At 38.3% G+C, this 27,672-nt stretch overlaps 1 protein-coding gene across 7 annotated transcripts in view; it reads right to left on the bottom strand.

Annotated features, from left to right (window-relative positions):
* cep170aa (centrosomal protein 170Aa) overlaps positions 1-26,683 on the bottom strand; it is a 49,763-nt gene extending 23,080 nt beyond the window's left edge. For 6 of the 7 annotated variants that reach the window (XM_084735664.1, XM_084735668.1, XM_084735665.1 and 3 more), the window contains exons 1-8: positions 26,546-26,683; positions 15,412-15,471; positions 14,105-14,241; positions 10,392-10,481; positions 7,650-7,728; positions 7,139-7,197; positions 6,771-7,002; positions 3,688-3,825 (exon numbers count right to left, since the gene is read on the bottom strand). In XM_084735664.1, the coding sequence (XP_084591790.1) occupies positions 3,688-3,825; positions 6,771-7,002; positions 7,139-7,197; positions 7,650-7,728; positions 10,392-10,481; positions 14,105-14,209 (703 nt within the window). In that variant the 5' untranslated portion in view covers positions 14,210-14,241; positions 15,412-15,471; positions 26,546-26,683. Of the gene's footprint in view, positions 1-1,553; positions 1,989-3,687; positions 3,826-6,770; positions 7,003-7,138; positions 7,198-7,649; positions 7,729-10,391; positions 10,482-14,104; positions 14,242-15,411; positions 15,472-26,545 lie in introns of those variants that run through there. The other variant, XM_084735671.1, reaches the window with a different exon arrangement.
* Positions 26,684-27,672: the final 989 nt, after the last annotated feature.

Below are 27,672 nucleotides of genomic sequence, written 5' to 3'. Positions count from 1 at the left end.
ATCTCTCTGGACTGGTCTTTGAAACAAGATCTGCTGTTGCCAGCATTAGCTGTTCTGAAGCTAATGGGAAGATTTACATCATAGATTAAACAGAGAGCAAATATTAGGATCTGGAGGTCAAACATGTTGAAGGATGCTAAAGATGCAACAACTTAACTGAGGAAGTAATATCATCCAAATAAGACTAACCAAAGATTCAACTTTTATCTAGCAGTGCAACTACAGTCTTCACATTTCTGTCCATGCTCTCTATCAACTTTAAAAACAAATGTAAAACAGACAAAAATACAGTAAGTAAAGTATCTCTGTTTGTTCCTCTCCTGAAATCATGAACTGACTAAACTTCCTGTATCTCACACACGTAATAAGTGAATACTATCACAGCTTCCATTGACGTCACCATAAGTCACAAGGCTTGTCTGGGAAGTGCCTAAAAATTTCTGAGAAGTTAAGAGTTTCATGAACGCCATTCATGTAAAGAACATAAAGTTCAAACAAAGGCTGACTGTGCTGCAGAATTTGTTTTTGTTGACTTGTAACAAACCTGTAAAACCAAGGCTCAAGGAGTCAACTTTAATAGAATAAAATAGAACAACAAGATCAACTTTATTGTCTTCCATTAGAGTTACTACATACAAACATTAGAAGCGACAACAGATACATCATTAAATATTAATGATACCCCGGGATATATGAGGATTCGTCACACTTAGGCATCTGCTACTGTATTAAGGCTAAGGGCATCACAATTTCAATCATAAATTGAACACGGATCCAAATAAGGAAGTATGGACAGCTTTCCTAGTATTTGTGAAGATCTGTTGATCTTTACAAATCAAGACTCAACAATCTAACAATAGCATAGCTGTCAGTGCTAAAAAAAATATGCCTAAATCAAAGGTCGAATCACATCAAATTGAATTGTGACCTTAAAATTCAAATTAAAATCAAATGTTCAATTTGGAGAATCGTGACACGGGCTGTGTATTGGCAAGAATCTGACAATACGATCGATGTCACAGTACAGGGGTTAGGATTCAGCATATTGTGATACACTGTAATATTGAAAGCAAGGTGATATATTGCTTTCTTTTAAATATAATTTTAGGAAACTCATAATATAAAGAACACACCACTGAATTAAAAAAAAGACTTTTACATGCAGTCAGAACAGTGAAGATAACAACCAACGCTGCTATCTTGCGGTCGGGGGTTTAAACACAACACAAATTGAACTACTGCCATGAATCTTTGCATGTATCAAAATATCACTAGACAGTCTTAATGAGGATACTCAAGTGCAGTAATGTGTATCAATATTTTCTTAGACCTCTGTGCTGCATGAGTTAAGTGTGACTGACTTTAAATAACTGCAGCAAAACTTTAAACAAAAGTCCATTTTGCTTCCACTGCTTGTCATTTCAAATTCTAATGTACTTACGCTCTAAAGAGAGTCAACTGACAAAACAGTCACAGCCACAAGTTGTGTTCAAATTGAAAGCCCTTTACCAGCACCATTAGCCAAAGTATATGAAATTGAGAGCAATACTTACCGGAGAATTAGAGTGGTTAGCTAATGATCTCTGCGGTATGGAAGGAAAGAGTGGCCTGTTTGGACGCTGTGTGTATGTGTGTGTTGGGAGGATTGGGGGAGCTGGTGCAATGGCGTAACCCAATCGGCGTGAGTGACAATACACAAGGAAGGGGGTAGGGGGCTCTGACAACACAGCCTATTCACTGGGAAGGAGACAAGGACACACACTAAACTTAACTGACATACAAAAACGCACTCAACAAAATCGCTTCCTGCCCCTGAACCTCTCAATCTCGCTTTCACTTCCCCTTCACTGCTGTATCTAATTTTAACAGTTTATTGGAACAGATATAGAGAGCGTGCTGATTTTAAAAGCATGTACACTGATAAGATCTTCCTTTGATGCTGACGTACATGTAACCTACTTAAACACGCTGTGAAACACCCCCTGGAGCATGCTGCTTCACAAAACAAACCCAACATCACAACATCCACTCAGCACTCACTCAAAAAGTCTCCAAGAGGGCAAAATGTTTTCCACTCACCCACTTCCATGACTGAAGTAGCCAAACCCATTCGCCTGATTTTTTGGGAAGCTTTAAGGGTTTCAAATCACCCTGCCACGCTTGCACAGATTTACTCCAAAATGACTTTCTTTTCTAATCTCACTCCAACAGAGAGATTTTTGCTAAAATCCCCAGCAAAATCTACATGGTATAAAACAGAAATAATTAAAATAACCAATTGTTGAAAGAGCTGATGAACAAAATAGTCCTTTTGAGGCTGGTGAAGACGCTGCCAGACTATCCATCCAGATGTGGCGAGAGACTTGAGGACGCTTCAGTCTGCTCCAATGTTTGCGTATGATTAACCTCCCCCACTCCTTCTGACAACACTGGTCCACACTAAACCAGCCTGGCACAGGCTGATTTTGCATCACTGAGCTGTTTTACTATTGGTGTATCCTCTAATCCTGTTACTCTGACTATCCACCACCAGTTAAAGGGATCCCCCTCAGTCCAATGGTCACTATACACACACATATTGTAGGCAAACAGATATACAAACAGGCTCTGAAAAAAGCCTTTGTGTGCACTTTGTTACATTGTTACACATACAAACACACAGTCTGGCTGGCCATTAGCCCACCAATAAACTGAGTTAGAGCACATTAAGCTCAAGCCACTATTTCACTACTCAGATAAAACAATCTGCACTACATGATTCAACTTAGCATTGCATTTCATCTGTTGGCTATTGAATAACATACTGTTTATAGTATACAGTAATACAATATAGTGTCGTCTGTAATGTCTAACTTCAATACAACACCTTGAGAAATAGTTACATTTGATAACACATATAAAACTTGATATAATATTAAAACCATAAATTTAAGACTTTTACGAAGAGATAAATATAATTAGGCTGTCTCATGACAATGAGAAACCTAACCTCAAAGAAGCATTTTTTTTTGTCTTGTTAGATCAGTCCTTTCGAAATTCCTCTCCTGGAAACATTTTTATAACCTTTACTCCAAGCCAAAACTACTAAAAAAACATCTGTACTAAAATGTAGGGCTGCAGGTAACAATTATATTATTAATTACTCTGGTATTATTTTCATGATTACTCAATTAATAGTTGAGTTTATAAAATGTCAATAAAAAATGTAAAAAATGCTCATAAATTCTCAGAGCCCAACGTGATGTCTTCAAATTTCTTCTTTTGTCCGACCAACAGTCCAAAACTCAAAGACTCCTCATTTACCACCATAACAACAAAGAAAAGCAGAAAATCCTGAAATTCAAGAAGCTGGAACCAGCAAATGTTTGACATTTTGCTTGAAAATGATTCATTTCATCATGATGAAATGATTAATGGATTATAATTTTTTTCTTTTGATTAATTTCTTTAATTTCTTTTAATCAATTAGTTGGCAGAGCACTACAATGTAAATAGATTTAACAATCAACCAACTTTCTTCCATTTACAGTATTAATGTTTAGGCAATATGATATTGACATGCCAACTTCAGTCATTTAAACCACTGTATCCATCATTTCCTGCAGTGCATGTTTGAATTATTGTGATGAGACGATATTGTGTGTGAGAGAGTTGCAGTTGGATGTTCAGAATCAGAACCCGCCCTACCTGAAATGGAGCTATCGTGTTTTTTGCTGGATGACTTGCTTTCCTGCTTGAAGGAGTTCTCATCGTCTGCATCTCCGTCCCCCCACCAAGATGGCTGGCCATAAAGGGGGGTCCCACGAGGCAGTGCTGTAACATCCCCTAAGACAGATGCACAAAATAATGCACATTTTATCAAAGTCTTCCAGACAGTTTACATTTTATTGTAGCTTTCACTAAGGCATGCCATGTTTCACATGTTTACTGCATGCATACATTATATACTCTGTTAAGGACAACACAAACTGCTCATTGTATCATGATGACACAAAGTGAACCCAGCTGCTCTTTGTGCATGTGTGTGTTTGTTAATTCCCCTCTGGTCGGGTCTTGCACCACTGACCTATTTTCAGAACTTTAGCAGGATGGACACACATGTGCACACTCCCACTATCATGCTGTTGATGCAGCTCTCTCTCAGCCACAAGCTGTTTAAATCAAAGAGGGACTTTCCGATTGCCTCTATCTCCCCATCAGAATAAAAGCTGACATAGGACATGCATCCTGCTGTAACTTCTGTTTTTTAAACTGGACAGCAGCGACTGGGAAAGTGACAGGAAACGTAGTTGGGAGAGACAGGAATGGCAAGCAGCAAGGCCAGATTTGAACCAGAGATGTAGTGGCTTAGAGCAGTGTACAACAGGGCACCTTCTCCTACGTTAACGTCTCCCTGCTTCATCCTCTTCCTTTTTATGTTCTTTTCCTTTAAGTGCCTCTTATCCTGAGCTATGTATGTTTAATCACAGTATATCCAGATAATTATAGATGCTCTGTGCCAAAGTGCATGCAATAGGAAGGGGTCATGTATATAAAAGTTACTGAATGTATGACTGCTATGAGGGATAATATCTGGGTGAAGCCTGGTATTACAGTAGTAACACTGCAGGATTACATCCACAGAACCACAGACAGGGGTGTCATTAAACACATGAGCAGCAGATGGAGAGATGTGCAACACCGTATGTGTATGCTTGTTGCTTGTTTTTGGTCCAAATGTGCAAATACATGTGCGTGCCTGTGAATTTTAGTACATTTTAAGAAAAGTAGTGCTGGCATATGGGTTTGCATTATGCATACACTCTGACCCTGTTACTGCTTAATCTGTGCAATAACACAAGCCCCATGTGGCCTTGTTTCAACATCAGGAGCTTAGCAAGGACCCCTGCTAGCACTACAGCCTGGTCAGTGATAGCAATTACTAGGGGCACCCTCAGACCTAAACTGCCTTTATGTCAAAACAGAAAAACTGCATGTCGTTGCAGTGGTTAAAGCCCTTTCCCTGGTGACCATTTCCACCCCCTACTGGACTCAGACAAAAAGAAGACCCACCATACTTATTTCACCCTCATCTGTGTGAAGATGTGTATTTGTGGAGGAGAAATCCAGGATTATCCCAGCCTATCGAACTTATAGGTGGGCCGCCTTTGTCAAAAATTGTGACAAAAAAGCAAGGGCTATTGTGCCTTTTATCAGCAACTGCTTTGATGTGTTTGTAATGAAAGCTAGGTTAGCTTAAGTTGCAGAAGTAAATAGGACTGAATATCGAAGCTCAGTAGCCTACTTTTTGAGTGCCAGTTTTTAGAAAGCAGAAATGAGGTTAGTTTTATGTTGGATACTTGACAGACATTCACTCTGGATCAAGCTGCATCTTCTTACTCTGTTTAACTCAGTATTGCCAGTAAGAGGACAGTTACCTAAGTTAGCTGAGACTTTGCTCTTAACCTGAAATCCATCCTAAATTGCTTCTACACAACCACAACCACATCTTTGTGCTGACTATAATCAGCTACAATCTTTGTTTTTCATATTGTTGTTCCATGTTGGTATAAAATTACAATCCCTATGGATATGTGCGTATATTAAATTGCCTTTGCCACCTTTGTCTCAAAAAATCCAGGGAAAACCCTGAAATCCATCCTTAAATGCTTACACACAGCTTAACACATTATGTGATGTAACTTGCCTGTGTGTCACAGAGATGTAGATTCTCCATCCTGTTCTTCTTAATCTGTGCAATAAGACAAGCCCCATGTGGCCTTGTTTTAACATCGGGAGGCAGGAGCTTAACCAGAACCCCTGCTAGCACCCCAGCCTGGTCAGTGATAGCAATTCTTAGGGACACCTTCATCCCCTAAACCCCCTTTATCTTAAAACAGAGTAACCGCATGTTGATGCAGTTGTTAAAACCCTTTCCCCGGTGACCATGTCCACCCCCTACTGGCCTAAGATAAAACCCCACCACTCTTAATTTCACCACATTCAGTGTGAAGATGTATATTTTTTAGAGGAGAATACATCCTAAATACTACACACAGCTTAAAAACATGTATGTGATGTAACTTGCAGTTTTGTGGACTCTCCACCTACGATATATAAATGCAGATAAGAGACATCTATGCAGCTGGGGTAGAAAGTCACGACATAAAAACTCTGTGAATTACTTCTGAAACAGTGACATTTTAGTATTTACACAAAGAGCTGCAACGATTAGTTGATCAAAAGTAAATTAATCGCTAAATGTTTCAATAATCACTTAATCGTGAAATTGTCATTTTTCAAGCAAAAAATGTCAAACGTTTGCTGGTTCCAGCTTCTTAAATTTCAGGATCTGATGATTTTCATTGTCATTTCTGATGGAACTGACCAAAGAAGCAATTTACAGACTTCTCTTTGGGCTCTGGGAGATTGTGACAAGCATTTTTCATAATTATTTGACATTTAATAAATTATTATTAATGAAAAATAATTAATAGATTAATCAAATATAAAAATATTGGGTAGTTGCAGCCCTATTTACAGTGCTAAAGAGCATTGCGTAAAATACTTTTGAATGGGTTAATATACAGGAATGAAGAGTGTTAGTGGAGTGCTTGTGGTGTAATATTATCTCCCACTGTGTTATCATTTCTGACCATAACCCTATTTTTGGATTAACACAGTTACAAAATTTGAATTCAAGGAATTGCTTACATATTTTCAAGTGAAATTTGTGAGACAGCTTCACATTTCTTAAACTGTCACAACTTCCTCTGTGATCTGTCACTCACCTCCTATCCTCTCCTCTGCTTTATGAGTGTCCACAGGTTTAGCTGGTGACTCTCTGGAGGATGTGACTCCATCTGTTGCTCTACTCTCCGCTGGCCTTAGGCTGCTGCCACTGGGGGACTTCAGCGCCTTTGTTGGGGTCTTAGCGGGGGACTTGCTTGTGGTTGTGGTGGTAGTGGTTTCACCATTGGACGGCTTCTTGCTGAGCTGGAGGCCGCTTGTGAACTTTTCATGCTGAACAGAGATGTAGAAATGAAACAATAGACAGAGAAGAGATTTAACAAAGACAATACAACTGTGGATCATGGTTAACACTGATACTTGACAGTGTGTGTTAGGGGACATGTTGTGTGTGTGTGTGTGTTCTTACCTTTAGAGCCTCCTCAGGCACAGTGAGCTCTCCTCTCACCACCGTGAACAGGTTGGTATGTGATACAGACAAGTTAAGGAAACACAGTCCACAATTATGATACAGGTACGCACACACACACACAAACACACTTTATACACACAGATGCACGCAACAATTTATTATTGCAAGCTGTAAATACTACTATCTTCATGTAGCACACAGTAAAAAAAAAATTATGAAAAAAATTAAAATAATAATGAGGATTGTTTGGTACAGACCCTAACAAATGTCACAGCATCATATTTTAATATTTCCAGTGAAAAGGAAAATTGTGATGCAAAAGTTATAATTCCCACTCAACATGAATCATATTGCAATCACAATATCTGCCAAAATAATTGCAATTTTCTATTTTGTACCATATCATGCAGCCCTATATCAGGGCTTGAACAATGCTTGGATGGTCCACGTGTTTTTGGAATGATGAAAACACTGGTGGATGAGTTTGGGCTGAAAAGTAAAAGGATATCATATCCAAACCTCAGCTTGTCCTCCAACTTCAGCGTGATGTACATCTGCTCCTGGATGCGGACATCATTAACAAAGGTCTGCAGATGAGGGGGAAAGGCAAGACAAAAACCAGGATGGAATTTCAAATCAAATGTAAAATAAACACAAATTAAACTACTGTTTATTTTGGGGTGTGAAGAGTTAAAACCTTTATTTCTATGGAGTTTCCGTGTAAAAAATATAAGCGCAGAGAAGACCAAAAAAAGGCATCTGATTAAGCTGTTCCACATTTGTGTCACTCATAATAATGTCTGTGTTTCCACACAGATATTAAGGTTGCAACTACTGCCAGCATTCAAGATCAGTTAATCTAGCCAATATTTTCTCAGTTAATCGATTGTAGTGAAAATTGTCAGTAATATTTGGAAAAAGCCCCCCACATTTTCAACTTGGTTTTTTTATCTGAACAACAGTCCAACTAGGAATGTTAATGATTAATCGTTAATCAATTACTTGCCTTTAAAAATTTAACTGACTACAAATTTATTAATCAATAATGTATGTTTTTGTGTTCCATCTCTTCAGAAATCTGAATTGAATGATTTGGCTTGGTCTGCTTTATTAGTCTAAAAATGGCGGTAAAATAGTTCCATTTTGCAAAGTTTTGTTTGGCAGAGCTATTTGTTGATTTGTTTGTTCTTCATGAATTAATGTTTCACGTAACAAATGTGCTGCTAGAATTGTTCAAATATAACTTAAATCAAGAAAAAAAAAACCTAGTTTTTGTACCTTGGTAATTATCATATCATAATTAATTGATTGTTAACATATTCAATTATCGGTTAATTAAAATACTGAAAATTTGCAAACCTAGTCCACCCAAACCCAAAAGATATTCAGTTTACTCACATATATGACAAAAAATACTTAAGATAGAACAAGCGATTGCTAAAAACAGTTAATTCTTTTAATGAAATAGTTGCTGATTAATGTTCTAGTAAATGATTAATCACCTAATGGTTTCAGTTCAAGTAGAAATAAATACTATTTAATTCATTTGACTCAGATATTTTTCTGGTTTGAGGATACTGGAAGGTGTAGTTGCCAGACAGTAATTAAACTCACATGTGGTCAGTGAGATCCTAGTCTGCGTGAAGCCATGGTGAAAAATTGAATCAGCTGATCCTTGTGTCTCTTTATAAGAAATCAGTCTGCACACCCGGGACTTAAGGCCTGAGCATGACAAAGCATGACTATCCCTTTCACTGCTTTCTTTCCTATCTCTCTCTCTCTCTAGTTTTCTCCCTCTCCTAGTCCCCCCTTTCGCCCCTCCTTCTACTATGCAGCTCTGAGACAGATCATATTTCACTGAACTGCAAATGAAATTCTATCATACTTGCACTGCTGTTGTAATAAAACATTCCTGTCTCCTCTTGACTGAGAAGAATTCACGACAGCTTAACTAAACAGCGACAAAACACCTCCAGTAAGACTGTAAATGGTGACACTAGCCAAACTCAACTTTTAACTCGCCACTGTGACAAATCTCTGTGTATTCTGCACTGACTCAGCAGGAGAAAACTTCCTCTGGATCCAGCCAAAAAAAGCTGGATGGTTAATGACACAGCAGGAAGTGGCTCTGACTCTGGCTTCCTGTCTGAGAGCTGGAGAGGATGTGAGGGACATTCTGCATATGTGTCCAATCTGGTGGGCTGTGACTGAGTACTAATCACTACACATGACTAACAGCGTCTAGTCACTGCAACCGGGTTTTACTGAACCACAATATCAAAGAGAGAAGATAATTGTATCTTAAATGGAAGAAACACAGAGTTAATTTGTGTTTCTCAGGGTTATGATACAAAATTCCCTTTTAAGTTACAGATAAATGTTTAGATTTATCATCAATAAAAACTGTATAGCGTGAGTTTTGGTATATCTTGCTTAAATTACTCAGTCAGTGATTTGATTGAGTGCTCTCATACCTAAAATGCTTGGTTGGGTTAAAATGGACCCTGGTGTGTGCTTCATGGTTTGAAAGCAAACAAACTAACCACAAGATTTTAGGTTAGCAAATCAGTGAATTTAGCATTACTTCAAAATCTAAACTACAAATAAATATATCTGATGATCATGAAATCTCTTCAGGAAGCGACCTTACATTATAAACCAAAGATAGGTATATTTATGCAAATCTGCAATTTAATGCATGAGTGCTTTGCATTTATTGTACTCTGTGTTCTGTCAATTCATTGAGTCCATTAAAAAATAGGGGAGCAGTATTAGTTCCTAGGTTCTTTTTTGAGTCTTAGTATCCCTTTGTTTATATTTGGATCACAGATTGTGCCCTTAAGTTGTGATTTGCATAATTAGTTTTTTTCCAATTAACCTAGGCCCTGATACAAATCTTTATTGACAGAGATTGATTGGCAGTGGAAAAATAAGACTACTGACTGCCAAAAAATAAGTTAACCTCTAACCCTTCAGAATGTAGCTCTGAGGGTTTTACCTTGAACGTCTTTGATTTTTTTTTACTCTGTATGTCTTGATTTGTCTCTGTCTTTGCAGTTTCAGTCCATCTCCCTCTGAACACCTTTACTCCTCTTCAGCAGGTTAAACTCATTCTCTTATCTCTCTCATCCCTCATCCATCATGTGACCCCTTCTATTCTCTATTCCTGTCCTCTCTTCATTTGCTTTTGTCCTTTTATCTTTGTCCTAACCTCTCTCTCTGTTTTTCATATTTTTATCTGCGCACTCACCCCATTCAGGCTGCCCAGGTCCTTGACCTTGTGTTCATCGGTTCCAGCCTCATAGTTGATGACTGCATGCTGTTTATCCACACTGCGGGACTTCAAACAGAGACAAACACATGGAGCATTAACCCAGTGGTTATGGTGTGATTATTACGATCTGGTCATTAAGATCAGATGTTGTCAGTCAAGATTTCTTGACAAAGATGAATATTCATTTTACTCGTCATTAGTGCTGCTCTTCTGTAAAACTGTTTCTTACACAAACCATTAGAGAGCTGTGTGTGGTTGGAGTAGACTGTGCCATGTTAAATATTTGTGGAGGAATGAGCATCCAAAGCCAAGAATGTATTTCTGTCAGCAAGCCTCAATGTTACTATGACACATTCTATAGTATCAGCTTGAATCATATCATCAGCAGGAATTTCAATTACTTTGAGACTGTAAGCAACATACTGGCACTATCATGTTCATACATAGCTGTACATACACACAAGGATAACCCTGGAACAATGAGGGACTGGAGGTCAAAGTATTGATTTTCTGCAGTGTCCAGATATGAGCCTATCAGCTGTTTTGAGGATAAATTATTTCTAGCACAAATACTGCAACCTTCTGTATGAACAGCTGAAAAGATGATGTGAGACTTAGGTAGAAACATATTGTTCAATTTGGCAAATATCCCTCTCATGTATTAGTGATACAACATTTTTAAACATATGTTTAAGTAAGCGTTGATATTGTCTGCAAAGCAAATTTTCTCCTTTCTCCACCTGTCTGTCAGATTGCCCTTCAAACAAACACTGGCAGTCCCTCTACCAAATCATTTAACAGTTCTACAGTGACTCATGAATGACACACTTGATTCATGATATGAAAATGAACCAAAAAGTAAGTAATTTACACAATGAAATCCAAGCAAGAATGAGTTTATTGTGCTGCAGTCAGTCAATGCTGATTCTGGGAGCTGAATCTCATGTTCAGTTCTCATATGAATCTTTCCTATGACCACATTACCCCCCTTGTTTAAACAAAAAGACACCTGGACTGCACACTCACGCTGAAGCCAACCGTCGAACAGATTACCTTAGTGAGATTAGGCTAGATCAAACAGGATAGAAACCAACTGAGCTGCCTGTTGTACCTCACACCACAGGATAGAGCAGATTAATGCTCTGACACACAGATACACTGCTGACAAACTTAACATGTGCAGAGGCAACTTTGAATATAGATGTGGAGTAGATCAATATAATACATCTGAAGTGTTCAAAATGAGTAGATACAGAAAACTTTCTCAAATGGGTTTGTAGGAGTTAACATCTTGTACATATAGGCACAGAGTGAAAGAAACAAAGACTGATTGATAACAAGAAGAAGAAATAAAGATATGAGTCAATTTCATTTATCAAGGAAACAAGAAAACACACACACTGCAGATGAGTTGAGCTATGAGACAGTAAATTCTGAGAGACAGAAAGACCTCCAACAGCCTCAATTGTGTCCAGGTTATTGCTACCCAGAGGAAAATATATTATATGATTCAGGCTGACACCATGGAGACTGTGTTACTGTATTTAGTGTACTCCTTCCCCCTTTTCATGAACAAATAAAGAATCTATTCTGATCATGAGGCCAGAGCTTGAATATAGCACTGTCAAAACCATTGATATGCATGTGATTGATGGAAAAACAAGTTTCTGGCACTGTCTGCAAGCTGACATCAAAACATTCACAAAACAATCACTCCAACCAGTCATGTAACAGTGTGATAATTCTCAGTCTGCGAGTGTGTATTTGTGTTTTATTTGGTCCATGACACAAGCAGCAGTTAATGTTTCGTAACCTTGTGATGAGGCCGCTGCTTATTGAAGCAGTCACATGGAGGACAATTGCAAACAGCAGCACAAAACACAAACTGCCAAAAATTTCCTCAATTTGAAAGATTTCCCCTATCTTTCATTCCATAGACATCACAAGGGTAGGAGTACAAGAACACACACACATGCAGGAGCAGCAGACCCTCCGGTCACTGGAGACACATCAGAGAATGTGTTTGAATAAAAAAACAGATCTTTCACAGCTCTACATGCTTCAGAAGATGACCCCTGTTACTTCTCTACTGCAGTTCCCTCATCAAAGAGCAGGACTGTGAGAGGATTTAAGCCAACATGATTAACTTTAGACACAGTGGTGCTGTCTTTAACTGTGAAATGTGCTCATAAATAAAGTAGTATTTTTCAACTGAGATTCAAAGTTTGTTCTTGGAGACATCAGTTATTAAAACAAACTCATCACAAGAACAAAAGACCACAAAAAAACACAAAAAGTTCTACAAGAAAGGCAGTGAAAACTGGGAAAACATGATCTGTTGAGGAAGATTGTGTGATAATATCAAATGCTCCAGTATTTCGCTGTGACAGTGGTATGTTGAAAAGAGGCTTTGTTTCAGTATATTTCAAAAGAGCAACATAAACATAAAACCTGATTACCAATAATAACTATTTCTGTCTTTATTGGTAAAATCCAATAGCAAACATTGACTCAAATTGACTAAAACAATACTCATTGACTAAATAATACTACAGGAAATGTTTTGTTTTGTATGTATTTGGCCTTGGAAATATGCAGCCCTTCATGAGGTTTTAGATGAAAATAAGGCCAAAAAGGGTTATAACACACTGACTATGTTAAGGCTGTTTCACAGCTGAGCAGCTAATAGTTACCTTGCAGGGTGTTAGATAAGGGCGAGAAAAAACATGGAAAGTTTTGTGATGTGACAGATTTCTCAAGTAAAACTGAAAGTTTTGAGTAAAAAAGATAACCACACGGTGTACTTGGATTTAAAGAAAATTACATCAGTAATGAACTTTTTTTCATTCAATATATATGTTGTACTTTTATAATTCTGTTTTATGCTTCTGCCTCTTCAACTCTGAAAACCCATAAATGGATTACATGTCTACATATCGCTTACATTTTTAACTAATAACGATTCTGTTATTTAAAAAAACCCTCTTATAAAAACCAAACATGTTAATACTTTAACAAAGTGCTGTGCAGAAAGCATAAACTTAGGAAGAAATGTAATTAAATGTGATAAAATTAACCACAAGGATTTCATTAGATAGAGTGGCAACCTGAAAAGTGCGACCAATTTTCATCTACACAGTAAGAAAGAATAAATATCAGCGAGTGTCCTGAATGTCTTCTTGAAAGTCACAGACACTGGTACCAGTAAAAACGTCTCTCAGCATGTAATATCATAACAGAGACTGCTGCCATGGATGCACCCTCTCTACCCTCTACAACAGACTCAGCCAGATAAGATCTAACTCAGGAGGTATCTGCCCCACTTTCTATTAATAGTGCAGTGACCGGAGAGGTGCACATGAGCATACACATGGTCACCCTGGATGTATACACGGCTGCACAGACACTACCTCAGTACACACAGACACACACATGACAACATATAAACATGTTCTGCTACTGCTGGAGTAACAGCATGAGCATTGAGGGCTCATTTGTAGTGGACTCAGTCAGTTAGCTTATGAAACAGCCTGCTGTGAGGTCAGCAGGTTATTTATATTACTTAATGAGTGTCAGGCTCTATGTGTTTACAGGTTATCACATGATCTGAAAACCTGGTAACTTACTAAGACCCAGAGTACTTTCAGATGAAACAGATGAACAGAAACTGGTGCATAGCGCATTCTCACCTGTAGCATCAGCTCACAGTCATCCCGGCCAACAAATATCATTTCCCGGGGGAGTCGGTGGCGAGTCCCCCCGCTGCTCACCAGGAACCAGGAGGTCACACTCATCTCTGCAACCTGTTGCTGCCTCTGGTACACACCTATTGGAGCAAAAGCAAATAATAAATAGGTCAGCTAATATGTAGTTCAATAAACAGAGTTTGCTCCTAGGATGAAACTCATGCATATTTGTCCTCAAATCACAATATAAACATCAAGACAAGAGCCATCCTCCAAATGCAACACCTGCTCAGTTCTGACAATAATTATCTGTCTCACAATCAAAACTGTTCTTAGTATGTCATCTACATCAGGGGTGGGCTATTATTTTTCACAGTGATATAACATTCTAATAATGGCTGAATCTCTAATACTGGAATAGTCATAAGTGTTTTATATAGGGCATACCAGTACGTAGATGTCTATGAGCTAATAGCTGGCTGACACAGTAATGACCTTCTACTGTGGGGCACTTTTTCTACATTGCCATGTGATGGAATTATGGGCTACTTATTTTTATTGGCAGGGTCCAGAAATTGAAGTTTTATAATATGCGATGCTTGCCAGGCACAGCTTGTAACAACAGTAGCAGTAACAGTAAAAGAACAAAAAAAGAAAAGAAGAACAATGCAAACAACATGGATGTACAAAACTGAGTAAATAAAGTTACAGTTTAATATTAAAGATACAGCTCAGTACCATTTTCAATGAATACAGGACTGACTGCTAACAGTTTAACTGTAAGATGAATGATATTGACTGTCCTAATTAGATTATAATTAATTAATTGCAATATTTCCAAGTCTCCATGATGGCCTTGTGGGTCACATGGAATCTTTTCGTGGACATGATCTGGCCCCCAGGCCATATTTTGTCTGAAACTGATCTAAATAAATTCACACCTACAGAAAGTTTGACACAGGTTAGGATATCATGGTGTATATAATCAGCAACTACAGTCCAATTTCCACACACAGAGTTCTCTTTAAAAAACAGACAACGACAAATACAGAAATACCATGGGAAGGCAAGTTCCTCTTCTGAATTAATTTTAAGAATATAATTTATGTAGTTACTACATATTTTTGAGCTAAACATATTCCATTGTTGTTCTATTATCAGAGTGCACATTGCAATAGCATTTTTAAGAGACAAATTCTGAATATTTGCACATGTGCTCCTTGGGTTTAAAGACCATTCTTTTGTCTTACTTCAGTGGCAAGACAATACATTAAGTTGTTTGAGTAGAAGTAGTGAGTTCTATTACACACCTCTGGTCCAGGTAGCTCACTGCTGATAGACTGCAACCAACACAACACAGCTAGGCCATCCTGAGGAGAGAAAGAAAAATGTTTTTTTCTTCTTCTTCATTTATACTCATAAAAGCAGGCTAACACATGAAATTTGTTTCTTTGCAATATGATATAAACAGTCGAGCTGTGTACAAGAACTCATGAAGCAGTGAAGAAAGGCACAGACACAGTGTAAACACTGGTGGAAAGAGACACTGAATCCAATCATCCCATCTTGCTTCATTTTGTTTAGCTGGTAGGGGGAATGAGGTTGAGTGGGCGGTCTTGCAATGTGATGCCTCACTGTCTACGCCTGGAAATGAGCACTCAGCCAGCCAGTAAGATGCATCCTCTCTTTCTCTCTGCCTGCACTGATCATTGCCAGATGTTAAAGGAGGAAGTGATGTAGGAATGTTGGCTGGTCTCCCCAGCAGGACATTTATTTTCCCTCCTGCCTACCTCCTCCCCTCGCTCTCCTTCAGCAGAGCTGGAAAGGAGGTCAAACCCAGCCACTCTAACTTTCTAACTGCCCTGGAAGAACAACATTAAGCAAAACTAACTGATGGGCGTGTTAATCTGTATGGCTGTTTTCTAACAGAACTGGCCACAGAACATGTTAGAAGTTTGGTTTAGTGACTGGTGGGATTGATGCTTTCTGGGCAACTGCAGCAAAAAGTACCTTTTTATAATTGAATTTTTCACTCTGTCACAAGATGATAACAAAACAGAGTGGAGCCTCTTACAGTGAAATAGAGTCTGTTGCCTCTTCCATGAATTTTAGAAATTCCTGCATTTGGTTACACCTTCATGTCTATGCAGTCAATACAGGGGTTTAGATAATGTTGACATTTTTCCTAATTATTTATTTCAATATTAAACAGGTTTCAAAGAGAAGCTTTTCATGGTGATTCCAAATGGCACTAAAATAACAGGAGCTCCGCTGTGTGTGGAAAGTGCCAAGAAAAGCCCATCAGAGAAGGAATTAAAGATTATTGAGCTAAGCTCTTGCTCACTTGACCTCATAAGTACTTGGTATACCAACTCAATAATCCCCTGGGTAAAATTTTAATCAAGTGCACACCTCTGATGGTTCCTTGCACGAAACTGTTGGTAACATGACGGTACTAAAGCAACAGCTGTCAGTGATATACACGGGATCAGCTTTTCATGACTGTAACAGCTCAGAATATCTAATGATTTTATATGACATGTCAAACATTTAATGAGGACATTTAAGATATTTGAAAAGTACTGTGATATAAGTAATTGTGATATAAGTAATCTGCAGCAACATGCTGTCACAATTAAGTGTTTTTTAACACATTTTTGTCAGTTTTGCATTAACATTAACTAAATTTAGATTTCTGCAGCCTTCGCCAAAATAACTCCTAGAATAATAAAACTACATTCAGGGCAAGATGGACTATGGATGGGAGAACAATGCAATGAGCTGACTGCATCCAATTAAACTGTCACTGGCCAGATGCCAACTCAGTATGCCATGCTTATATGATGTACACGTTGGGCTTGTATTCACACTGCAGTCATATGATCACTGTATATACCAGATATGGACCAGATATTGTGTTTGGATGTAACACAGGAACACCACGTTTTGCATACATTATCAGAGAACGCCTGCAAAGAACAACAACCACATTGGCATTACACTATAATTATGTGTGGTTTCCACTTTAACCAAAGCATCTGAATGCTTGTGCTGCACACTCACGGCAGAATTCAAGGTTAACAAGAATGCGGTTGAGGAGCCTAAATACGACGCATACCAGCCTGTGTGGTGCCATTAAAGACCTTCTTTCTATCACACATGAAAGACATGGCACAGCTGGAGGAATGCAGTGGTAGGTCTGAGGAAGGAGACACAGCCATCTGCTTTACATGTGCCCTGTGCAGTCCTAACGTTAAACAGTCAGTTCGACCAAATTACAAAAAAAAAAAGATATATTTTCTCATTTAACCCCAATGGTGTCTAGCCATGCAGGTAGGTAGTCAGATTTTTAAATATGTATCTGTGGGATTTCTGCCTCCACATCAATACAACGGTGAGGTGAGCAACAAAAAAATAGTAATTGAATATCTGGACTGGACATTTTGAAAATGTAACATTGGGCTCTGGGAAATTCTAATGAGCATTTTTATTTTACATATATATGAAAAAAAAAGGTTCATGGGAATTTATAAAAGAAAAACAGATTAATCAATAATTACAATAGGCTATATTTTAAGCAAAAAAACATGTTTTGTTTCTTGTTTTTTTTTAAATTTGGGTAAACTTATCCTTCCAACAACGTTTGCAACTTCTTACAACTTACAATGACAGACCTACAGTAATAAATGCCACATGTTAACATCTGAAAAAGCAAGAAGGGATGCAAAGAAATAAATATCGGTTGTACACAATTTCAATATTTAGACACTGGCAAAAACAAACTTTTAACACTCATACTTCTGTCTCATCTCTGTTCTAAGCTTTCAGCAACTCAAATTCTTGCTGAGGCTAATAAGGAGGAATAGTGACCTCATGGTTTTGGCAGGAATTCCCCAACACCCAGACCTGCACTTGTACTATTTCTCACATGCTCACACACACACACACACACACACACACACACACACACACACACACACACACACACACACACACACACACTCTTACACACAGAAAATTAAGTAGTGAAAGGACAGGATTATTCCAAGATAACTGTGAATTCTTTGTATGGAGAAGATGGCAGTAAAGAGAGAGGAAGCATGCACAGGACTTCCTGTGGTGGACAGAGCTCACACATGTTTTCAGTCCACAGTAGATCTGATGTTGATTTGATTAACTGTCTGACATCAATGAAATACCGCATGTCATCTACAGTGAGACTGCTCTTTCACATCTTATTGGAATTAAATCACATTGTCATGAGGAAAATCATCTTAATTACTAACAAAGAGGAAAAGCTGAAGCAAATAAATGTGAGCACTGCTATTATTATTACTTATTATAAAATAAGATCATTTGACATTTAAAATAAGCTCTATTGGATAATCAGATTTATTGGATGTGACTAATCGCTCTTGCAGTTATGTTTCTGTTCTCCAGCAAATTGTTATATAAAGCAGTCCTCTGTCTTTTCAACAATTCAAATTTCTTCCCTCCTTTCCTAACTAGCCAATCACAGACACTGGCTGAAAGAGGACAGGAAGTGATGTCAATAAGGGCCAGTTTATTTACTGTCATCACTTAATATGTTAATATGGCTGCTGCTCTCCACACAGCATCTGGCTCCAGCGTGTTTCCCAGGATGATGCAACAGCTGGGTAACCGTCAGCACCGCTCATCTGCTTTTTCTGCCTAACCTCCCTGACGGTCACATCACCACTGCGACCCTGATAGCTGACTCAGACCACATCACACACGCTGACAGCTGCTGTGTAGCTTCTACATGCAGATTTACACAAACACACACATGCTAAACAAACTGGAGTGAGAAAGACATCAGAAGAGAAAGAAGCAGCAAGAAAGAGACGGGCAGGCACAGAGAGGCAACTCACACTCTCGTCACACACATTTCCACATGGTCTTATGATGAGAGCCAAACTTAGCTCTAGTAAGGGTGTGGTTGTCTGCCTACATTGTAAAAATGTAGCGTAATCTCAGTGCAGCTACATTAAAACGAACCAGGCAGCAGCTACAGTGGATGCTAGCTCTACAAAACTCATTAAGTAAAAAAATGTTTAGGTGACATCCTATGCGCAGTGCTTCTAAGAGAAGTAGTAATGACAGATGGATATATTATGTCATATTTTGCTACTCACTGATAAATAGTGATTCAATTAAAAGGCTTTTATGCATTTGTTGCTCTGAACTTTCATGTTCAATGTTTACAACAGCAGAAAAAGCTGATTGTTCTGATATAAATAGCACTCAGAAGCCACAATAGCTTGAGCAGTGATAACCCACTTGGCTGAACAGACAAAGCTGTATTAACTGTATTAAATTAAACTCTACCAATAAGGAAATCTGAGGAGAATATCATGATACATGACACTCTGACTCATTACAAAGTGATTTTTTTGGAAGTGCAGTGCAAAAAATCCCACAGCAAAAAGTTTTTTGTTTTTTTTTTTAAAAACATGAGTCTTGTGGATTACTGTAACACTTTATGTAAGGCCTGATATTCTGGCAAAAATATTCTAATCAATATTGTAACTTTGCAACAATGGAAAAGAGCTAAGAGGGTATGTGTAATCTTAAACAGCACCTTGGAGGTATAAATAAAACCATTAAAAGGAAAGTACACTGAAGGACAAGGCAAGCAGAAATGCAGTAGCAGCCTATTCCCTTGAAAATGCTGATGTAAGGTCAGTAAGTCAATACAGGCGAGACGAGGGAGACTCAATCAGTCTTGCTGCCCTAGAGGTGTTTTGGGAGCAGGGCTGCCTCAAGACCCTGAGGGTTGTAAAGAATAAACCAGGCAACAGATTCAACACCAGACAGGCAAATAACCTCTGGACAGACAGACAGACAAACGGACAGACAAAAGGCTTCTTTAGTCCCCAGTGGCCAAGTCTACTGTAGTTTTACAAACATGAAAGTGTACAGTAGAGGAGGTGCACAACCTATTGTTCCTCTCTAAACTTAAGACAAAAGAAGAGACTGGGCTTTTTCCGTGATTAGGGATGGAAATTGGTTCGATTTAATTCATACCAATGCATCTATCAATTCTGCTGATCTGTCCAATTCTTTATCAACTGCCTCATTGAATCCTCATTACTTTTCTGTGTGGAAAAAAGTAGGTATACGCAGGTTTTCAGCCTCAGCACAACTGTTTTATTATATCTGAGTCTAACTGCAGTGTAGAAACAGAAAATGAAAACATCTTTCTGCCATGACTCCTTATTGCTGCAAGTTTCCAGTAGCACAGATGCATGAGTTTGACCTCATTAATATTGTGTCAGATGTTGGAAAAACATGCCGACATCATAAAAGGAACTCATAAGCTCTGAGGCATACGACTCCAATGGATTGGACAATTTGTAACCAGTTCTCAACTGGATCTGGTTCTCACTTCGCAACCAAATCCTTTATGCAGATAAAGATATACAAGAAACTTAAAGGACCAATGTGTCGGACTTAGTGGCATCTAGCAGTGAGCTTCACATCTCATTCCAACCTCCCCTTCCAAGTGTGTAGGAGAAACTACAGTGAACACAACACAACAGACCATCTCTAGAGTCAGTGTTTGGTTTTTCTGTTCTGGGCTACTATAGCTGAACATGGCAGACTCTGTGAAAGAGGAACCCCACTCAATATAAAGGACTCATTGGAAGATAATGAAAACACAACAACTCTTAATTTCAGGTGATCCCCATTAATATTAGACAATGTACCTTTACTACTATTTAAATCAAAATTTTGTCAGCTACAGGAGCTATATTGTGTTTCTTTTTGTGTCAGGAACTTTATGTTTTACAAACATTTTTTATTACACTTTATTACACAGCATTCTTCATCACCTCTGAGCTTTACGGTTTCATGGGAGTTCACACACAGGTTAGCCTATATTGTGTTTCACTAATATACTCTAACAGTACTGTCATGAATACTTACATGCCACACTTCCATGTAACTTAGTGCTTGAGTAATATGTGTGAAGAATGAACATGTATGCGTCAAAACTAACGCACTTATTGAACCCCTGCACTTTGCATGCCAAGTAAATGCACAGTAGCTCTACAGAACAGCTAGTCGATTACAAAAGTCTGATTTGACAGCAGTTAAATATTTCAGTATATGAAATGTTCTTGGTCTAAAATTGAGAAAGCACAAAGGATCACGCTATGGCTGCTCCAGGGATATCAGTCTTAAAATGTTTGATTTCTTTTGACATTTGACTCAAGTTGGCCTACTTTACCTCTCCTCAAAAATGAAGGAAAGCCGACAAAGGGCAAAACACTCGCAAGCTATATTCTGTTTAAGGAACCTCCTTTGACTTTGAACAAACCTTGTCTAAACATTTTCTGAGTCATGTCACTCTAACCTTATTTCAGCACAGTAATTTGTCAGAGAAAACCTTAAAGCTACAACCGGAGACTGAAATCTATGAGATAAAGACTCATTAAGAGACCTGAGGCTGAATGTAGCTTGACAGCGCATCACCCAGCCAAGGATGCTCCTTCAGCTTCCAAACATTGCTCAAATAGGTGGAGTCAAATTGGAATGGAAAAACATTTTGACACAAAAACATTTTGACACAGATACACATGGCCTACATACAAAGTGATCAAATGCATCATTTGCTATATTTTCTCCTGTTCAGTGACATGGACTACTTATCCATCAACAAAAACACTGTCATATGTATTGAATGAGAAATAAAGACCTCTTAACATTTGGCTAAAGTGAGCCATGATATCCCCACTATGCTTTAGTAAATCTGGATCCTGCTATTGGCATGAGATCAGGTGTATTAAATTATAATATCAAATTTTTAAAGCAAATTTTAAAATGCAACAAAGAAAAAATAATTACACTATTGAATGATGCACAATAGTTCTGATTTATGTAGCCAGATAAACACTTTACACCAACATTAATCTCTTACAACAGGGTAATGGCACCATACAGGGAGATAATAAATCACCATGGTGTCAGAACAGCACCTCAAATCTGCAGAAAATTAAGTGTGCATGTGTAAGTGTGGATTTATGTATGTTAATGTGGCTTGTGCATGCGGCATGTGGGTGAAAAAACCTGTCCCGTGCAGCAGAAAAGACCATATGGTGCAGAAAAGCAGCCACATGCGTCACATGAGCAGTTGGCAAGAGGAACAAACAAGCAAACACCTCCATTTAGCCAGCATCCGTCCAGCCTGCTTCATTGTTATCACCATACACAACCCAGCACACCCCTGGCCTTAAGACACAAATCCACCACATGCTTGGCGACCCCTGTGCGCCACGTGACCTACAGACCTACATATGGAAATTTATACTTCACGGATACTGACAACTGTACAGCAATTTAGAAAAAAACATAGTGTGCCTTTCAGCACTGTCTGAGAAAGTTATTATTCTTGTAGAGTCTGCAGGGGGAAAACCAGCACTCTGAACAAGCTCTTGCACTGATAGAGAGATAATAGAAAATAGATTATTAATAATCCAAGAGAATTAATGAAGCACACGCCCTGCAGCAAAGTCTTTTTCAGCACATGTGACTAATTCTCCAAAGCGTGTGTGTGCAGTACATTTTTCAGAAAATGTGCTAAAATACACTCATTTCTGGAGGCAGACTTCTCACTGGGGCATGAAAGCAGAAGAATATGCTGTATGTAGCAAACTAATATGCAAACTTTAATTAACCATCAAAATGTTAGAACAATAAATATTATGTTACACTTTGAAACAAGTAGTTGATTAATGCATTAGTTGTTCACTATTTTGATAAGATATTATTGTTTAAATAATTTTTGAAGCAAAACTCAAAACATTCAATAGTAGCTTCTGCAAACTGAAAATTTGCTATTTTTTCTGTTTTATCTTATTGTAAATTGGATATATTTGGGCATTGGATTATTTGCCTGATAAAAACAGCGATGAAGATGTCACCTTGGCCTGGAGAAAGTCGTGATGGGCATTTTTCTATTTATATTATTTTCTGGCATGTAGTAGGCCAGACAATTAATTAAAAAAAAAAAAAAAAAAAAGTCAGTACATGAATCCATAATGAAATTAATCGTTAGTGACAGCCCTTTATTAGATTACAGTTATGTAGACAGAAAAACTAGACATTTGAAGGACATCATTTTGACAATGTTCACCATTTTCTGTCATTTTACAGACCAAACAACTAATCAATTAATCAAGAAAATAATCACCAGATTAATCAACTAGGAAAATAAAAGTTGCAGCCCTAATGTAAATCTTACACACCGGACCTCTAATATAGCTTTAAATATAAGCAGTAATACAGCACTTAATTCTTATGGTACATAAGAATATATCCAGTCAATTATTGTTAAAACAAACTTTATATAAACACAATTCACTTTTAGAAACTTTAAGTTGTGTATCTTTCTGTCTTACTAAGTTCAATTTCAACTTAGATCTGTTAAATAATACTTGATATTATGTATTACTGCAAACAAAAAGGTATACAGGGTTAATACATTTTGACTCTGCAACATTCTTTAATAAAACAACGAGTCATTTGAATAAATTTTTGTATAATGTACCTACAGAAGCCAAAGCACAGAATGTGTCAAGTGGGTTTGCTCTGATGGTGCCTTTGTGGCCCCTGCGGAGCAGATAATGACTGACCGGTGGCCCTTTAACAGGAACATTAGTATTTGACCAACCCTGCCACGTTGATTATGGCACCAACATTCATGCAGCCAACAGCAATAGCCTCAGCAGCAGACAAAAATAGTGTACTCTCTCACACTGAAATCCACACTGGCACTTAGGAGGAGAAAAAAAACATCAGCGTTAGCATAACAGGACAATCAGGGAGAGTCTGGCAGAGGCAGAGATGGGAATGGAAACTGCCCAAATACAAGATCAATATCTGCAGTGGAAAGAAGCACAAAATACCGGATACTCAGAGGGGAGTATGTTACACCCCAAAACAGATGTGAAGGTCACTCTGTTTAATTTTTCATTTTGAGAAGTTAAATGTAGAAAAAATGACAACCAGGCACACCCTTGATGTTCCAAAACAAGGGAGAGGCTGATGTGATGATTCTGTATATAAATTGCTTCAAGCTTTTTTCTTGTTTTCAGCTCTGCTATGCTGTCTCCCCCATGTCTTACCACAGACTTTTCTATTCACATCCCATGTTTCTCTCTGCACACAAGCTGGAGCTTCATCAGGCAAAGCTATCTGACTCTGATAACCTTTTTAACGTTTATACTCTGGCAGATCACACAACTGAGATTCAAAGCTATTTTTAGCCACAGACACCCTGATACAAAAGCACTTTTCAAAACATCTTGAATGGAGTGGAATAGATCAGAATATTAAGCTCCATGATAGGTTGTTTTCAGTCACAAATAACACTCCCTGACCTCTGAAGTAAAATGAACTCACTTCCTAAACTTCCTATTATACACAATGGTTGCAGGCAGACCGGACAACAAAGTCCTCTGTCCCAGCTATAATCCAGAGCAGAAAATAGGCTCATAATATTGAAGGAAGCCCATACATGTACACATTGCTCATTCACTACAAGGTCATCACAAGAATTATGATACTGAGCCTGAAGTAATTCAGGACAGATGAGACAGCGAGTTGCAGGGAGGAAAAAGCAGGATTTCACTTTATTTTGTCTGCTCACTGTTAATAGTCAGCTTATGACCAAACTGACCAATCGGCACTGACAGCTTTGAGGAAACTGAATGTTGCTGAGGTGTCCAGTTTTTCGGAAAAAGAAAATGTGCACAACACAAAAAAACTTAGACAAATATAAAAATAGACTGCACTATTTCTATTTCACGTTATAATCTGCACTCTAGCTGTGTAAATGGGCATGTACTGAAACAGGCTGAGCTGTCGTCTAGTTAGGACATTGCTGCTGCTGCTGCTGCTTCCTCTCCGTCCTGTGACACTGACACAGTTTTTAAAAATGCAACCGCCTGTAGAGCCAACCCGCCTGCCGGCAGCCACATTTATGGAGAGAACAGGAAGGAGGCGGAAAAATGCAGTGAAAAAGAGAAAGGAAAGGAAAGGAAAGGAAAGGAGCAAAACCGGACTGGATGGTATTATCTGCACATTCTATGGCTTCAACCCACAAAATTTGAATTATCACAGATGAGGGAGGAGGAGGAGACTAACAAGACTGTGTGTGTCTATAGCTCCCCAGCTTTCCAAGAACACATCAGTCCAGTATGTGAACAACCAGCTATATTTTACACATGGAGCAGGAGTGCAAGGGGTCTTCTGATACCTTTGATCCCATTAGATGCAATTATGGAAAGTTATCAAGACCAACAATCAGGTGCTGTTATGCTGCTGTTATGAATATAAGTCCCTGTTTCAAATGTTTTGCACAGCTGGTTAACTGTGGTAGGTTATTTTTCATGCATTTGCCTCTAGCATTTGGCCTTCATCCATTCAAAACAGTACCTGATAATTAAACAATAATTAATTTGGAATTATTCATAGCTTTGTTTGTAAAAGACATGCAAGTAAGGTATCTTAACGATTTTTGTCGGTGATAAAAAGCAGTCACGCAGTTATAGCACATTTTTTGCCATTTCCCAGAGTTTTACATCTTATGTGATGATGACAGCAGAAATCAAACTCAACACAAAGAGAGCGGATGCATGTAGGCCAGCTACATCTGCCCCACGAAAACAAAGCCTCCACACAGAAGAAGAGGAGGGGGTCCGACATCGGGAAACACTCTGCAGCTACACAACACTGTGAAATACCTACTCACATAATCTACCCTTCAGACAATAAAAATAGACTCGAAGAGGACACCGAGATTAGTGTGTTTCCAATGAGATAAACACAAAGCGTCCATTGTGACCGACCTTCATTGATGTGCATCCTGTCTCGATAGCCTCCGTGCGGTTACAGAAGGATGCAACTTATAGAAAAAACAGGCCAATAACAAATAATAATAGTACAGAGGGCAAATGTGGCTGGTGTTTTCTTTACCAGAGGCAGCAAAGTGGCGATCTGTGTCGCTTTACAAAGGCGGAGCTGGGCAGACTGGTCATGCTGCTGCTGCCGACAACAGTAGCCATACAGTTAGCCAACTGGGTGTCAGACCAGTTTGTTTAGCCGTTATAAACATAACGGACTATTTAATGTGCTTGTTTATTAACCAAATTAAAGAATGTGTCTATTTGAATCTAGGTTTTGTGGTAAGAAGCTCGAAAAATTGTTGTGCCACCTCAAAGTGTTTTATATCAACATGGAAAACCCACATTGACATCAATAGGTGGGCAGCAGAAAACCAGAAACCGACTCTATTTTTTTCTCTGCCGCAAACTTCACGTGAGACTAACGGTCGACCACCTATCTAAAAGTCTACTCATACACAATCTGTATATATTTCTGTTGGTAGAATAAAAGTGAAATACACTCCTCACTTACCCTTTTCCTCTCTGGTGTGTATTGCTGTTGAAGGTGTGTGTGTAGAGCCCAGCCCTGCCGTTACTGCAGCTCAGTCTGGCTCTGCGCGTCGGCCTTCTCTCCCTCCGTTGCTCAGCAATGCAACGCCGCTCCCTGCGCACTAGCGGTGAGCGGAGCAACATCCTGAGAGAAGCGTCAAAGCGACGGAGACGGAAATCAGGACTTCCGGTTACGACTTTCAGAGTAAAATCAGAGAGAGCACAGTGCAGAGATTTGTGAGTCAGTTGTGTCCCTAAGCCTTGAAATGACAGACTGTGTATCTAGACAAACATATGCACAGTTAATTATGTGACCACAGATTCAGGAAAAATGTAGATCAACGTCTCTTAATGTGTAGAATGAGATGTATAACAGTGACATGACAGTCAGGACAGCATTCAAAATTAGTATTATTTATTATTGCCTATTTTGTTTTATTGTATAGGCCTATTTATAGAGGAGAGCTGATATTGATCTATTGAACTATATATATGTATATGCATATGTATATGTATAATGTATGTGTGTGTATGTATAAACACAGAAATGCAAATACTGCGCTTACCTGAGAAGCTATTGGAACCCTAGTCCAAACACAATTTAAAATGAAATTTAGATTATTACTATATTAATGATTAAACAGTTTATTTAAAAATAGAAAAACTTTGTACTGATGTTTGTAAAGAAGAAAATAATGAAAGTATATATAATGTATTGTATATGTATATATAATGTATTAATCAACACTTCATCAGTATGTAAATATAGCTTCTAAAACTGTGTGTACAGTTGAAATTTTAAAGATATTTCTTTCTTTCTTTCTATGAAAATGCTGAGCCATATGATTTGAAATCAATACATGTTTTTTTGCCATAAAAACACAAAATGCAAAAACTCTTATACCCTGTACCTTGCTACACTGTCTGGCTGAGGAGAACATAACTTGTAAATGTATCTTTGGTAAAGATGTATTGTTGTCACCCAAAATGGCACAATAATGTAGTGTTTTTTTTAAATAGCATGTTTGTTTTGTTTGATCTTTTAGGGAAATCTGTAGTAAGTGTGACTCGGGAAAACAGGAAAGTCATGGTGTGATTTTCCACTTAAGC

This window comes from Lutjanus erythropterus, chromosome 14, assembly GCF_056507025.1.
Source record: "Lutjanus erythropterus isolate fLutEry1 chromosome 14, fLutEry1.hap2, whole genome shotgun sequence".
Classification (NCBI taxonomy): Eukaryota; Metazoa; Chordata; class Actinopteri; order Lutjaniformes; family Lutjanidae; genus Lutjanus; species Lutjanus erythropterus.
Note: the sequence above shows the minus strand (reverse complement) of the source record. Positions and strands in the feature narration are given on the sequence as shown.